The sequence below is a fragment of the Lissotriton vulgaris genome, chromosome 1_1 (genome assembly GCF_964263255.1).
Source record: "Lissotriton vulgaris chromosome 1_1, aLisVul1.2, whole genome shotgun sequence".
In the NCBI taxonomy this organism is placed as follows: Eukaryota; Metazoa; Chordata; class Amphibia; order Caudata; family Salamandridae; genus Lissotriton; species Lissotriton vulgaris.
Window position 1 is genome coordinate 1,872,331,239 of NC_141685.1, and position 16,987 is coordinate 1,872,348,225.

At 43.4% G+C, this 16,987-nt stretch overlaps 1 protein-coding gene across 1 annotated transcript in view; it reads left to right on the forward strand.

Annotated features, from left to right (window-relative positions):
• The window catches only part of MET (MET proto-oncogene, receptor tyrosine kinase), a 426,751-nt gene extending 421,279 nt beyond the window's left edge, over positions 1 to 5,472 (forward strand). Inside the window, exons 20-21 of the mRNA XM_086919386.1 lie at positions 201 to 337; positions 461 to 5,472. Of these exons, the coding sequence (XP_086775512.1) occupies positions 201 to 337; positions 461 to 671 (348 nt within the window). The 3' untranslated portion in view covers positions 672 to 5,472. The remainder of the gene's footprint in view (positions 1 to 200; positions 338 to 460) is intronic.
• Positions 5,473 to 16,987: the final 11,515 nt, after the last annotated feature.

Genomic DNA, 16,987 nt, shown 5'->3' on the forward strand with positions numbered 1-16,987 from the left:
CTGACCATTTTACATCCGGTAAATACCTCAACGTGGGGTATTGGTATTTACCTGGTTCTGTAATAAACCCCCTCTATTCCAACATACTCACAACTACTATTTTAGTGCAGGAATTAAAGAGTGTTCAACCAAATCACCTTGTGATATTCCACTTCATATGTCATAAAAACGAATGCTTTATGTTCCTTTTCCTTTTATAGTGGTCCTTTGGTGTTCTGCTTTGGGAACTCATGACCAGAGGTGCTCCCCCATACTCTGACGTCAATTCATTTGATATAACCATCTACCTCTTGCAAGGAAGAAGGCTGCTGCAGCCTGAGTACTGCCCTGACCCACTGTAAGTTAACCTTTTGTGAGTTGTAATGTTTGGATGGGTTGCCTCCTACTAAGCATTGTATTTAAAATAATGTGTCTGAACAACTAAGCAGATCTTTTTTGTGCTTGTCTGTTCTAAATACAGGTTCGATGTCATGTTGAAATGTTGGCATCCAAGGTCTGAAATGCGCCCAACATTTTCTGAACTGGTTTCAAGAATATCCGGCATCTTTTCCACATTTATCGGGGAGCATTATGTCCACGTGCACTCAACGTACGTCAACATCAAGTGTGTGGCTCCGTACCCCTCACTTCTGTCATCTCAAGACGACATCGACAAGGACAGAGACACGTGATCAGCTACCCATCTCCATGGCTGTTGTGGAACACTCTGTTAGCAGTGCAAACAAAGTCAATGTTGTGTCAACCACATTTTCACTGCCAGCTGTCATTGTGTGTGGACACACTGGCAGACACGTTCTGCCTCATTGCACTAGTTGGAGGATAGAATACAATGTCGTTGGAAGCCATGGGACGTTTCAAGAGTTGACGGTACACACCCAACAGGGGGAAGCCAAACAGAGCAAGGCATCTTGATTGGCAGGCCCCTGACTGGATGCCAGAGCTCAACCAGGCAATTAGAACCAGAATTGTCTCTTGATACTTCAGAGCATGAACAGCAGCAAAGACATCTTTGTACCTCCAACAACAGGTACCAAGTACAAAGAGCCCATTCACTTTCCATTTAAAGCATCACTACCTGTTCAAAGCAAATGCTTTTCGATAATGGCACGAGGCCCACTGAATGTGGCAGGGGATGACTGAATATTTATTAATACTTGGTTGAATTCAAATAGCAAACATATAATGCATCCTTTTTCAAGTGAGGGGTTGGTGTGTTGAAGGATGCGCCACTGTCTCTTTGAGGGTAAAGAGTGCGAAAAATAAGAAAACAGAAGACAGGACACTCATGTTCATGTCGTAGATATATGTAAGAATGTCACAGCTGTGCCGTCCTACACAAAGACCTCTAACAAATACCTTCCTGAAATGTATTGACAGCAACCAGTACTCTCTCTATTCACTTTTATAAAAACGAAGTAGATTAGCCCAGGACAATAAAAGCGTTCTCACACCATTATTGGTCAAAATGTACAGAATAATTAATACAATCAGTAAGTATCCTCCAGGAAGCATTTCCAAAAATATTAAACTCAAATTATTTTTTGTGTGTTTATTGATATTGTAACAGCGACCATTTCCGGTTCGGCCATGTACTGCTTGCTTATGCTTTGGCTGGAATAACTTCCAGTGCATCAGAGACCGGTACAGAATTGCAGTTGTTAACTGCGACTTACTCTTTCATATACAACACCTACTTGAAAATTCTACAGGCTCTTACAAATTTGTGTTAAAATTAAATATGTCAGGTGTTTTGTGAGATAATAACATGCATAGGACTTTTAGTTTGTGACGTTGTTGCCCTGTCCCATGTGACCTCCCAACCCCTCCAATGTTATGCGTCTTCATATTCGCATTTTGCGATGCAGGGCGCGCAACGAAATTAATTTTATTAATTTAATTATTTACTTACCTGCAATCATCCATATTCCAGTGTTTACCACCCCCCACCCTGCCCCTCACCCGCCCCGCCTGCCTGTCCCATGGAACTTCCTCCACGGGCCGCGGCTGCTACCTACCCATCAAGGGGACAAGGGAGTGCCCTATGCGTTGAATGCTGAGGAGTCACAAAGTCATACATAAATGATTTCATTCCTTGAAAACATTCCAACAAAGGATATGCATATGAGAAGCTATAAACACTTGGGACCCGATTCACTAAGGCGAACTTAGACCATGAGAAACTTAATGTTATATGTTGCCTTTATATATACGAAGAACATGACTGTCTAGAGGGTGAAGGAAATCATGCTCGAAAGGCAAATAGCTAGAATAGCGACATTGGACTTTTTTTTGGTTTTGCATCATGTGTCTCAACATTTACAGTGCCGACTGATGCAAAGTCCATTCCCACTTGCAGCACAGAGGTGCTTCTCAGATCATAAAGGGCAATGGCGCAGTTGGTTGCAACTGATACTTGTTGATATTTTTACTAACCATTTCTTTCTCCTTTGTGTTATCTGGTTACATTCTAAACTATGAGTCTTAGATAGTTGACTGGCATCCTCTTATATCCCTCTACTATTCTTCTCAATCCAAGTAACTAACTTACTTATCCACCACTCATATTACCTTCATATTTCAATATACTAACTCACCACTAATTCTTTATGGGTTCCGGAGAAGCGTGCTACTCGCTGAAAAAAAAGGCTTTGTCGCCTCTTATGGAGTAGTGAGGGCTATATAAATGCAATTACAATACAATACAGTACAAGACATGTACAATAGGCCTACCTCTTTTTTTTTATACATCTTTACCCATCTCTTGCCCTGGTATCCGGTCATCTGTTCTCCATCACACACCTTTGTCTTACCATTCATCTATGTTCTCTTTTTAACACCTACATTCGTTTGTATTTTCTAACTGATATTCAGTGTCCTCCCCAGTTGCTCTCATATTTTATTGTCATCACCTGGGTATTTTCTGAAAGCCCTCTCTATATAGTACATGGGTCTATCATCTTGTCTACCATTTTAATATCCTTGTGAATGAGCTAGTTTTTTCCGCCTTGAATCTCGGTTCACTGGCAAGGGCTTAAGTTTCAAACCCACCAATCCTCTGCACAAATTAAATTGTACATTTGGCCGCACTGAAAAACGTACCTGATGAATGCCTTTCTAGTTAGAAGTGGCTGATGAAACCACGTATTTTTGTTTTTTAAATAACATGGTATTGTCCTGGTTTATGCATTTAGACTGACACTTGGTCCTTTCCACGGATTTTTTGTCTAATTGGCTGTTACAGAAAGACCCATACCATCTCATCTCTTTATAACTCCACTTTAAGCCTCTGTTTTTCTACAACTCCTTGCTTTCTCTTTGGTGCCCCCTTTTCGTTCTCCGCTATGTCTAATCCTTTCCTTTTTTCCTTTTCTAGAATAAACCCCAAAATATATCTAGCATTCCAAAACCTTTACTACACTAATCCGCTTTTCTCCCTTCCAAAATTCCTGCACTAAGGCAGACAGTTAGGCATTATTCTATAACTTTTAGTTCCCTTCGCTGCCCTGCCATTTAACCCCTCCCTACCTCATACCACCTTTTTTACCTCCTATTTTCTTTATCACAATCTTAGGCCCCCTGTTCTCTTTCCTCCCTTGATTTTGTTTGTTTTTGGGTCGTTTTGTTAGCCATTTTATGATCCTACCTCGCAATATGCTACCAGGTGCCTGGGCATTTTTTATGGAAAGTGACCTTGCAACATGACTTTTATCAGGTTAGGTTTTCATGGATATAGTTTTGTCTGAACCAAATTCACATGATTCGACTTGGTCCAAAATGATCTAATGCAAACCTGTAGGAAGCCCTCTTCTCTAGTCCCATCTTGTCCATCAGGTCTTGTGTATTGAGCAGTTTCACCCACTTTTGAGCCAACCACTGGCCCATGTGTGCTTTTCGAGATGCTTGCTGGTTCTGCTTCTGGCCAGCAATGCATGCTGCATAGGAAGAAACAACTGGATCAAGTTCAACATGGATCACTGTGAAATAGTGTTCCTTTCATGAGGCCCCTCAGAATATATGCACCATTTGTATGTGGTCAATGTTAATTATATGATGATGGCCATCTAGTTACCACAGTCGCCAACATGAGTTGACCACATACTTCTTGAAACACACTTGAAATGCACACACTATGTACAAAAACAATTACTGTTTAAATGTGTAGAATGTACAAATGTATCGGGGCTCTTTTATGGAATTATGTCACTAGAAATATGTTGCCAAAATACAGACTTTCCATCCAGGTGTTTGGTTTATAAACAGCAAACAATGGAACAGGTGTGTGATTTACAAAGAAAAGACAACAAACCCAACCCAGGTGATTGATTGTTCCTTTTAGGGAAAATGTGTCTAGGTTCCAAAAGTGCTGTTTTTTTTAGAAATCTCCTGAAGATTATATAAAGCAGGTTTAATTAGTCATCTTCCTTTTGTGAGCCAGATTTCTCACAAAATGATCAACTATAATGGTTTGAGGTGCAAACAATAAAAAACTGTTCTCATTTGGAAAATCATTTTGAATGTGCATCTCTATAAACATGGTATGCCTTTCAGTCAGCTTTTCATTAGCAGTTGAAGCCTTTCTAGCAGCTCCTTCCAAGGTTTCCTGACAGCAGTGGCAAGGCTCTGATTCAATGTTCATATATATGTCTCAAAACATGACAATTATGACATACAAGCAGGAGTTTTAGAGGCCACAGAGGGGAGACTGTTTCCATATATGTTTGCACGCTTTGTTCCTGTGGAATTGTGTACCTGTTGAAGTATCGTTCTGTAGTGTGTGACACTAGGCATATGATTTTGTAAATACGTAAAATATTATATTTTTATACAAAAACTTTATTTTAATGACATGTACAGTGTTTTGTTACACTACAAATGAATGCACTGTGAATAGTATGAAAATTATACAACTTAATTGTGATTGAAATTAACTGCTGTGTAAATACAGAAAATGAAATGCACTGATAGCAGGACCCCCTTCCCTGCTCCTGCTTTGTTCCTGGGCGCCCACCACTGTCAGAGTCTCCGCCCTCCCCCGAGTGACTTACAGTCAAAAGCGGGGATCCCTTGTGTGGGAGTAGAAGCATAGAACTGGATCAGTCCGTACACTGTATTGGTTGTCAGTGTTTCATATGCTAAAAGCAATACACATTCCTGGAATGTTTGTACATTGGTAAAGGACATAAAGACAAACACTGGATCAAGCTGGAGTTTGCATCGACACAAAATCCAGCAACAAGACTGCAAGAGATTGTGGTGGAAAGACTCAAAATATATATTATGAAAAGGGTGTTTGTGCATTTTGTGGGTCCTTTTCATTTGAATCGTTACTGTGCTTAGAACATCTGTTTCTTGAAACGATGTTCTACTTTGTGTTAACTCCCTTCGTCTACAAATGCTTTCTGTGGTACAGCACCTGCTGTGTTTCTACTTTTAAGTAAATAAAGAGAGGAGGACTTTAAAACCTCAAACAAATTTCTGCTTGTTTTCTGTTAGAAATGTGTGAATGTTTTCTGCTGAGATGTTTTTTTTATATATATTTTAACCCTCTGCTTAACATTTCTTGCCTTCCATGGATATTCAATTTAGCATTTTCTGTGAAAACGTGCCAGCCTGAGAGGACAGTGGTTTTGTATGTTGATGGTGCAACTCCTTTATTGTCTCCTTACAGGGAAGAACCTTGGCCTGGCAGGACATCGTTGTGACCATTGCTTGACACTCCGTGGTTGAAGAGTTAGTCAACTTGGTCTTCTAATGGTTGCCTTAACCGCAGTGTTGTCATTTGCTTTTAAATACCGCTAACATCACTAGGGTCTCTACATCTTCCTCCTTGCTTGGACCCCTCCCAGGCTTGGAAGTAGTCTCATTCATTCAATGGCTTGTTCATCTGCCTCCTAAACAAAAGGCTAACTTTTCTAGGGGCAATCAATGTTAATGCTTAGCAAAAATCATCGACACATTATACTTATCAGTAAAAGTACTATATTTCCATTCTGAAAATGTACTCTCCATTTGGCTGCTCATTGATGTTACAAGCATCTTGCTTCAGTTCACTTTCATCTTTACATCTGATCCCTCCCTAACATCACAGGCACTATAATGTAATAAATCCAAAAACCCTCAACATAGATTAGGAACCCCCTCCAGTTCCTAATTTATCCAGTGTGGGGGCTCCCATTCAGTGGCCACCTTCATCTGTGTCAAAGAGGGACCTGTCACACTATTTTCGTTGCTTAGTTGCTGAATTAGGGTTTTTATTAGCGCTGGGATACTCCCGGGTGACTACGCGCTTTATAAAAATAAATAATAATAATAATAATAATAATAATAATAGTTCTTGGTTTTCATACTCAAAATATCAGGTGATTTAACTTCAGCACTGCCTGCATAAATTGCAGACCCTGGGATTGACATCTCGACTAATAAATACCCTGTGAGGGAATGTCTCACTTCACACTTTATATCATTTATCTGCTCTGTTATCCAACAACCTCCTTAGGAATCCGATGGCCTCAATGGAAGCAACCCCCTGTCCCAGGAATAATGCATTATTTTATTTTATTAAGGAGTTTTATATAGCGCTAGTCTGACCGAGGGTATCGAAGCACTTCACAACAGTTTTTGAGCAAGATTCATATAATAAAACAGTATTCTACATATAGGTACGCAAAGTCCAAGTGTGCTGAGCAGCATTGAGGTAGTCCTTGAGTCCTGAGATAACCTCATAGGGTGCACGTCGTCTTAGGGTAGAACAACTTGGGGGGGAGGAGCAGATAGGAGTGAAATAGCAGGGAGGAGGAAAGTGTTAGAGCTACAATGACTGGGAGAGACGACGAGCAGGTATTTGTGTTTAGATGGCGGCTATCCATTCGGGAGGGAGCGGTTGAGAAAAAGGACTTTTTGATGTTTTTTTTAATTTTGTGAATGACCAGATAGTCCTGATGTCGTCTGGGATGGCGTTCCAGATAATAATGGCAAACAGATTCTCCCATGGTCTGACTCAATGGAAATATTAATAATTCCATGGCCTCTAATCACAGTGAGTAAAATGTGCAAGCAGGTCCCAGTACAAAACGCAAGTATACATTTGCCCCATGGCCAACTTTAGAATCTGATATTGACTAGAAACTGCTTTTTACTGCACATATATGCTTCAGTGTCGAGTTTCTTAGGAGCAGCATGTACTATATGCAGGGGAGGGAATTTATAGAGGGGTGAAGATCTGAAATGATAAAACAGAAGACTCCATGTAGGTAATCTACGTTACAATAAACAGAGAGAAATGGCAATTATTGGGAGCATTGCCATGAGCGCTGATGTTGCAGGGATGTAATCACAGTGCAGCAACTGATTGGCTAATGTAATTTCATGTTGAACATCCAGGTACAACTACCCATGTTACCCAAACGCGTGGGCCTGTATGCTTTATCCTAACACACTGAGGGGCCAACTGATATCGGCAGAAAAGTAGTTCCTTTTTAAAAGTCAAAGAATAAAAGCACAAACACCCAGCAAGAGTAGCCCAAAATGGGTATAAAATATAAAATGACCGCATATTAGACCCTTGCAAGGTTCCTACAAAGACTACACTAATAAGATCTCATCTCAACAAAAATACTACTACCTCAGCAAAACCCAACAGACAAACTGACACACAAATCACCTAGCATTTCATCACCTTTCCCACCCATCACGCTGTTTCTGGGGTCTCAGAGCCCCACAGAACGTCAGCATTAGGCAAACCCACAAGAAAGAGGCCTCACAATCAAAAAACTACAAGTCGTCCGGCCAGTACTCACATGATTAATATTCCACCTCATATTACTGAGAGAGCGCAATTTGAATGCAAAATACATCGTAACCATATTTAGACGTATATGTTATAAACGTAGGAATGAAGCGTATATCGTAATGTAAAGTTGACAATTATAACATAAAAGCCAACGAATATGATAACATGATATAGGAAAAATAAATGTATTCACATGTTAAAATGCATTAGATTTAGAAGGCCTGTATACATGATGGGTATATGTAGAAATGTAGAAATGCTTATGAAATGTAGAACGTACACAGTAGAATTCGCGTATATGTGTAGCTCTAAATAGGAGAAGCGGCGAGAAATGTAATGTGGAAAAGCATAAACGTACATGATAATGTAACCAAGGAGAATGCATAGGTTATATTCTATACAGTCGTATTCTATATATATATGTCTGATGTAGAATGTATTTAAGTATAACTAGGGCGTTTGTTAAAAGTACGAATATATAAATGTAGGCCAAAGGTTATACTGTATAGAGAGTTTCTGTAGGAATGCTAGAAGAAGTTTAGGTCATTTGTGTTTGTAACCTGACTGACCAAGAGTTCGAAGGAGCATAGTCACAAGAATGTAATTTAGAGGGTTTGTAAAAGTCGTAAATAGTTTAATGTGGACGTGAGAGCCGAGAAGTCTAGCACTTGTTAGATTTAAGGTGACAATGCCGGACGGAACATGTTGCTCGAACGTGAGGAGAGGCATATGTTGAAGTGGACTATGTTTTGACAAGACCATTCACATGATCTAGAAGGTTAAGAAGTGTACAGATAAGTTAAGGCCTTGTCCAAGTTCCTATGACACTTGAGCCGAAAGAGTCAATAAATGTCGACGATGAGATGATGAAGATGACATCGAAAGGAGAAGGGTCAACTTAACGAACGACGCAAGGAATGGACCAATGGAAGAAGCAGGAAGTTGACATCATCGGGGGAAGTCCGTGGTGGGCGTCAAGGGGCGTTCCACCCACACTGTGATTGTGTATTTTAGGGACAGCACCCCGGGGAGGAGAGAGCAATCAGAGCAATCAGGGAAGAGAAGAGCAATTAGCAATTGGGAGATTAGGAACGGCGAGACGAATTGCTCAGAACAAGGGCGAAGGGTAGATGTCTTGAGCAGATGCGCTAGGACATCAGAGCGCAAGGGAGCAGTAGGCCGAGGACCCTTAGAGAGCGGATGGGTAGGCAGATAGGGTACTGCTTCTGAAACTTAAGATTTCCTTTAGAGGCTAAAGAGAGTTTGAACTTCTTTGGAAGTCAAACTGCTGACACCTTTTTAGGGAAGAAGCTGGCGAAGTAGGGTTGACACTTAGTATAGAGTAGGGACAGATTAACTTGATGATTGTTTTTATCTTACTGCAGATGACGCAGAAGGAACCACTTCACACCGAAGCTTAAGAGGCTGATATTGAAGCTGATTTGTAAATTGTATACCTTGAGATTTTATCCTGAGTGGATTGTATCGTATTCATATTAATCTTTATATAAACTCTTAAAACTTTATCAGTTGTAAGTGGTTCTTCAGAGTGGCGTCAGTTAATGGGGTTTGTCTAACCAAGGCGGGGGTGGTCCTTTCCTCAATGACAGATAAGAGCGGTCCAAACAGACGAATGGGATTCTTTATTAAATTTATCATACTCATAAATTGATATCAAAATCTCATTCCCCGCAGTTGGTAGCAGAGTAATGATGGTTATCTTCTTGAGGAAGACGACCTAGGCCAGGTTTAGTTTACCCCAAGGTCCCTAGTCATCGACGACCAGAAGAAGAATCCCTGCCGAAGAAGGTGCTGACGGTGCGTCGAGAGAAAAGCAGCAGAATCGGTCGAGAGTGAGTATAAGGGTCATGCGTTGTAAGATTGCGGTGTTTTATGTTGTTCCTGTGTTGTAATGTCAAGCGGAGTTGAATGCCTGTAGTGTGATTGAGGGAAGGTTGTGAGCGCGCGCAACCGGATGAAATCTTATGTCCAGAGGACTTAAGTGGTTCGGGTGTATCGAACACCCAGAGTAATTTGTCTACCGTTGAAAGGGGGTCATGAGGTACCATTGATTTCCCGACAGACCGATGATAGGGGGAGCGTATGTGTGAGTGAATGAGTAACGGACGCTGGTCGTACGTTTACTGTGTGTAAGTAACCTATCAGTTGAGGCAAGTGTCCGACCGTAAGAGGAAAGACGCTGTGCCAGTTGAGGTAGAAATTACAGTTAGACTGTGGCCGTACAGTCAGAGAAAAGTGATCGCTTGGACGGAAGTAGTCATTTTTCGATGTATGAATGAAAACGCATGTGAGATCGTGAAACGAGTTGAGAGACGAGGGAAGCTGCTGAAGAAAATAGCATAGAACTGTGCTGGGATAGGCGGATTAGCGAGAGTCGCACAGGGATTGGTGGTTGTTATCAAGACCCAAATAAGTATCAAAATGAAGTGTTTTAAGGGTCTAGGAAAAATCTTTAAAAAGAAAAGGAGAAATTTACATGCCGGAGAAGAAGCTCCACCAGAAGGCACACCAGCATATCATATGGCAGTCAATGTAGGCTTACACTCGATATTATGGATTTCCGAGTGGCACAGGCTAACTGAAGGGCAAAAAGAACTGGCGTTTCCAAGATTTGGAACATTTAAATTAGAAGTGTTGAATCAACTGAAGGCGACGATGCTTTCAATGAGACCTCTACCGAGGCCAACACAATTCGAAGCTCTTGGTGTGTGGTTTAGAACAGCACACGAAAGGGGCGTAAAGAGGCGCCAAGAAAGAGTGAGAAGATCGGTAAAGGCGGTGCAGGAAGCTAAATGGGACGATGAAGCTAAGAAATGGAGGGTGCAGAAGATAGAAGCAGATAAACTGTACCCGATGTTGGAAGTTGCGGGAGAAAAGAAACCTCTAGAACAGGAAGATGAAGAAAGTGAGTCGGAGGAGGAACTGCTAGAGAGGCTATTGACAGACAGACCACCTCCATACAGTGGGGAACTTGCGAGTCCCATATTGCCGCAGACAGACGGAACTAGGTGGGGGGAATATAAGTCGATCCCAGTAACAGAGTGGGACGCTACCAAGGCTGAGGAGATACCCCAAATTAGTTCAGAACAGAGAGTAGTGGGAAGATTTGTGGTTCAGAAGGCTCCAGAGACGCAATGCGCTAGGTCGTACCAAATGCCGGACGCTTTACAGGTCCCGGTCACCATAGGCCCTATTGTGTCAATATACAACCCGGAAGGGGTCCAGCAGGATGAACAGGCACGATGGGACAGTGAAGGAGCAGAGAATAGGAATGCCACAATGAATACCCACAGGCAAATACGAGCACCAATAAGTCGGAGTACCCCATTAGATTCTGCAACGGGTCCCAGAGTAGAACAGCGAGGTCGAAGAGGGTCAATGGATTTGAGGGGTCCTAAACCGAAAACCCATAAGGAATTAAGGGAATACCTGAGAGAATGGGACGCCGCCGAAGAAGCGCGGAATAGAAGTTTAGAAACGGGATCCGAGTGGAGAGAGCAGGATAACAAGATTCTCTCTCATTGCGGAGCGGGTGAAAGCAGCCCCGAGTGGGAGAGAAGAAGTCAAGAAAGCAGAAGAGACATTTGTCCTACTGATAACAGCAATAGGCTAATATGCGAAGATAGAAGTACAGGGTGTGGCGAAGTGCCTCGCGTCACCTTCAGTGAAGGGGAACGTAGGACACAGGAGTACCGGAATACCTTTAGATGCACACACCATGCCCCGGGTGAGGAGGCGAGACATTGGAGTCACGGAAACATGGAGAGTCGCGAAGCGTCTCGACATGCATCTGGTGATAGCGGTCGGAGTCATGAAAATATAGGGAGTCGCGAAACGTCTCGCCATCCATCCGGTGATCACGAAAGAGATCGCGGGAGCATGGGGAGCCATGAAGGTCCTTATCGTCTGTTAAGTGATACCAGACAGCAAGCGAGTTACAGTGGTCTAGAGCAGAATGGTGAATCCTATCTCATAGCTGGAGAAACCGAGCCTAGAAGACGGAATGTAGGGTTGGAGGATAGAGCATTATTCCACCATACCCCACGTGAAGACGGAAAGGCTTGGGATCTCGAGGGGTGGGAACGAAGAGAAGGAAGCAGAGCTCCTCATAACTCACCTGTGCTCAGGCGTAGGGCGCATAGTGGAGGTGAGAGAGATATGAGAGAAGAACACAGAACTGAGATGCTGAAAGCGGAAATAAAAGCAAAACGACTTGACGTAATGAGTTTGAAGGCAGATCTGGATGAATTGATTGACGGTACAGTGTCATTAGAGAGATTAGCCTCGTATACACCAGATGAGATACTGTTCTTATCGAAAGATATTACTCGAAGAGCGAGGTCAGCTCATGAGAACTTATCTAATTTGGCAAACAGGTACATGGTAGACCTATCACGAACTAGGGCTTTACAGAGCAACCATAGGCTAACATGCACGGATCAGGATTTGGATGATCGTAGAACGATCGCGCTGAAGGTTCACATAAGGGAATTGATCATAAGTATCAGGATATGGAGAGATCTGGATAGATGGGAGGAAAGATGGTCCAAGAAGGGCTCCGTTAGACGGAGTGTGCTTGAGAAGTCCCAGGACGCAGACTTGATGAGAATGGAAGCCTTCCCGTTGCGAGAAATCGCGAATGGAAGCTACGTTCATGTGCCCTGGAGTAGGGGGGATTTGGCGGCATTTACTAATTCCTTCCCAAAGCTTAGGGATAACCCTGTTGAGTGGTACAAGCAGGTAGAAAGATTCGTGAAGATCTCGAAGGTACTGTGGATCGATTTGAACACACTGTTCGATATCGTAGTACCCGGAGACTTGTGGACGGCGTGCAAGCTTAGTGTTGACTGGCCCACTTGTGAGCCAACGAGAGAAGCCAGGACGAATGGTCCATCTCATAGAGTCATGGAGAAATACGAGAGGGTAATAACATGGCTAAAAGAGAAAGTGCCGGTGCAAGACATAGACTGGGTAAAAATAGATCGAACTACTCAGGAGCCGAAAGAGACAGTTCATGAGTTTTACGAGCGATTGCTGAAAGCATTCAAGCAGTACAGCGGGTTAGATGTGATGGATCCCAAGGATATAGGACAGTTTGTTTCAAAGTTTGTCCTCGGATTAAGACCAGAAATATGCCTAATGATCCAGCAGCATCTGATCTGTTGGCAAAACAAACCTTTAGACGAGATTCTGAGATACGCAAGGTATTGTAGTGACGAGATAGACTCTAAGGCAAAGAAGCTTAAGGAAAAGTTAATGCTAGTACAAATGCAAGCTGCTGGGAAGGATAAACAGCGGCAGCAGGGAACAGGAACGCCGGCAAAGAAACAGAATAATCAGAGCAGAGATGAGGAAGAAAGACCAAGACCGAGAATGGATATCGAGACACTGAAAAAGACAACAAGATGCCATCAGTGTAATGAGGTGGGACACTGGCGACGCGAGTGTCCTTACAATGTTGAGTCAGGGGAATTAGAACAGGAGGAGGAGGAGGTTCAGCACAACGTGGTTAAGGGAGCCATAGTCCCGAAGGGCAAGTTTGTCAAAGGGGGGACTCAGACTCCTCGAGCCCCGTTTCCCCAACCACCTCGCATCTCAAACGGAGGGAAAACCTACAGACAGATGCCATTGTTTGTAGGAGGAGAGGAATGCTACTACGTTGATCCTCTTACAGGGCAGCGGGCGAGTAGGGAAGAAGACTGCACTCTAGGAGCCGCCTTGGAAGTAGATCAGAGAGGACCATACGTAGAGGCGGAAATAGCGGGATGTCCTACAACCTTTTTGGTGGATACAGGGGCCACCCGATCCACGTTAAGATCTGCGGTAGTCCCGGGTCTGCCAATATCGGGAGAAACGGTACAGGGGGTAGGAGTCGCGAACAAAAGGATGACAAATCCCTTGACCGAACCAGTGTCAGTAAGAATAGGGAACTACAGTGATGAACATCAGTTCGTGATCTGTGATTCTAGTCCTGTGTGCTTACTAGGGAGAGATTTGCTATGCAAACTAAATTGCACGATACATTGCACACCAGAAGGAGTAGAAGTGAAGACCAATGATGAGGATGCTGATTTTAAAGTCATGAAGTCGCAGGAATGCGTGGAACTATATCCTACCTTAACAGTGGAGGAGCTTCCACAGGACTTGAGGGAGAAAGTGTCAGCTGAGGTGTGGGATTTTACTGGAGAAGAAATAGGACTGATCAAAGGAGTGGAACCAGTAAAGATCTTGGTAAGACTCAATGCTGAGTATCCAAGAACACCACAATACAAGTTGACACCGGAGACGATTGCGGGAATAAAGCCTGTGATCGAATCCATGATTAAGCAGGGAATACTGAGGGAGATCGTGGGTAGTCCATGTAACTCCCCGATCATGGGTTTGCAGAAACCTAGTGGAAAATACAGAATAGTACAGGATCTTCGGAAGATTATTAATATTGTTGTCTCATGTTGTCCAGTGGTACCGAATCCATCAGTGATATTATTTCAGATACCGTTCCAAGCTGAATGGTTTACAGTGATAGATTTGTGTCAGGCTTTCTTTTCGATACCGTTGGATGAAGAGAGCCAATATCTTTTCGCTTTCAAACTGGAAGATCGCGTCTTAACATGGTGTCGTATCCCTCAGGGGTATACAGAAAGCCCGTCGATCTTTAACCAGTTATTGAAACGAAATCTTGAGAGTCTAGTACTGCCCAAGAATTCAGTTCTGGTCCAGTACATAGACGACCTCCTGGTTGCGTCAGAAACTGAGGAAGCTTGCAGAGAAGACACCATCACCTTGTTAAATCACTTGGCCGAGAACGGACACAAGGTGTCTCCAAGTAAATTGCAATATTGTAAGACTGAGGTGCAATACTTGGGCCATAGGATTGAAAAGGGAAAGCGGAAGGTGTCTCCAGACAGAATAGAGGCGATTATGAAAATGAACGCGCCTACAACACAAAGAGAAGTCAGGATGTTTCTAGGCATGGTCGGTTATTGCCGACAGTGGATAGCAAACTTTTCACTGAAGGCCAAACCGTTACTGCAACTGACGCACAAGGGAGTAAGTGATCCGGTACCATGGGACAAAGACTGTTTGATGGCGTTCTTGCAGTTGAGGGAGGACTTATGTCGCGCCCCGGCTTTGGGAATGCCTGATTACACCAAGCCATTTTTGCTTTACTGCTGCGAAAGAGAGGGATGCGCTTTAGCGGTATTAGCACAGGTCCACGGAGATGCGCGTAGGCCAGTAGCGTACTTTTCGGCTACATTAGATCCAGTAGCCGCAGCGTTGCCCGGATGTCTCAAATCCGTAGCTGCAACGGGTGTCAGCATTGAAAGATCTGAGAGCGTAGTTATGGGTCATCAGTTAGAGGTGTATGTACCACATTCTGTAGAACTGTTAATGACCAGGACTAAGACTCAGCATCTGACGAATAGCAGGCTCACACGCTACGAGCAGGTCATACTGGCTGCCGAGAATGTGACCCTGAAGAGATGCTCTGTCTTGAATCCTGCAACCTTGATGCCACTTCCGAATGATGTGGAAGATGAAAATTGTACAGAACATGACTGCCTCGATGTGACTGAACTATGTACCAAACCACGACCTGATATCGTAGATGAGCCATTGACAGACCCAGACGAAATTTTCTTCGTTGATGGTTCATGCGTAAGAAACGATGTCGGTCAGCTGAGAGCAGCTTATGCAGTATGCACGATTACCAGAGTTATAGAAGCCGCTTGCCTGGAAGGAGTCCACTCCGCACAGGTAGCTGAAATTGTGGCTTTGACTCGTGCTTGCTTAGCAGGCGACAGACTTCGAGTCACTATATACACCGATAGCCAGTATGGTTTCGGCGTAGTTCATGATTACGGGCAGTTGTGGTCTCAAAGAGGTTATATGACCTCCTCGGGTTCTCCGATTAGGAATGGAGAATTCGTGAAACTTCTGTTAGAGGCTTTACAAAAACCTATGGCCATAGCTGTGGTCAAATGTGTAGCTCACACCAAAAATGTTGATTTTGTATCGCTAGGAAACAGGTACGCAGACGAAGTAGCGCGTTATTGCGCAGAGCAGGGATATTCTCACACTGACGTGAAAGTGGGGGGAATCCAGGAGAGAACTGAACTGACTATGTTATTGGATACTGTAGATACATGGGATGAGTTGAGAGCAGTACAGGAAAATGCACCAGATGAGGAGAAAAAGAGCTGGGAAACAGCAGGTTGCGGGAAAAGTGAGATGAACTTTTGGGTTTCTGCCGACGGAAGGGCAGTTTTACCAAATGAACTCATTAGTCCAATGGCAAGAAAATTGCATGGATCAGCACACATAGGAAGAGATGCTATGGTGAGAGTATTCAGACAAACGTGGTTCAATCCTAAATTTAGAATAGCGGCAGAAGCAGTGTGTCAGCGATGTACGATCTGTCAGCAACTAAATGTGGGTAAGAGAACACCAGTTACCTTGAGTCATATAGGAAGGTCTGGGGGGCCTTTCAATAGGATGCAGATTGACTTCATAGAAATGCCTCCATGCAACAGACTCAGATACGTTTTAGTGATTGTCTGCATATTTTCTAGATGGGTTGAGGCTTACCCTACACGTAGGTGCGATACACTTACAGTAGCAAAACTGTTGCTTAGAGAGTTGATACCGAGGTTTGGGGTGCCATCCTCTTTGGAATCGGACAGAGGAACTCATTTCAATAGCGAAGTGGTGAAGATGCTGTGTTCAGCTTTGAATATTGATCAAAAGTTACACTGCAGCTATCGACCAGAAGCTTCAGGGATCGTAGAGCAAATTAACAGTACTATTAAGTCCAGACTGGCTAAAGTTTGTTCGTCGACATCCCTGAATTGGCCAGACGCACTTCCAGTAGTTCTTATGAGCATACGTAGCACACCTGATAGAAGAACAGGCCTCTCTCCACATGAAGTGCTAATGGGGAGAGCCATGAGATTGCCATCGGTTCCGACTGCAGCGCTAGTGAACATCACAGACGATTTGATCTTGGACTACTGCAAGGGACTATCTGATGCCGTTAATTCTGTGTCCCTCCAGGTCCAGGCTGCAGAGGTTCCGTCAGTACAAGACTTGTGCCATGACCTGAGTCCAGGAGACTGGGTCCTGGTGAAGAAGCATGTCAGGAAGAACTGCTTAGACGTGCGTTGGCGAGGACCGTTT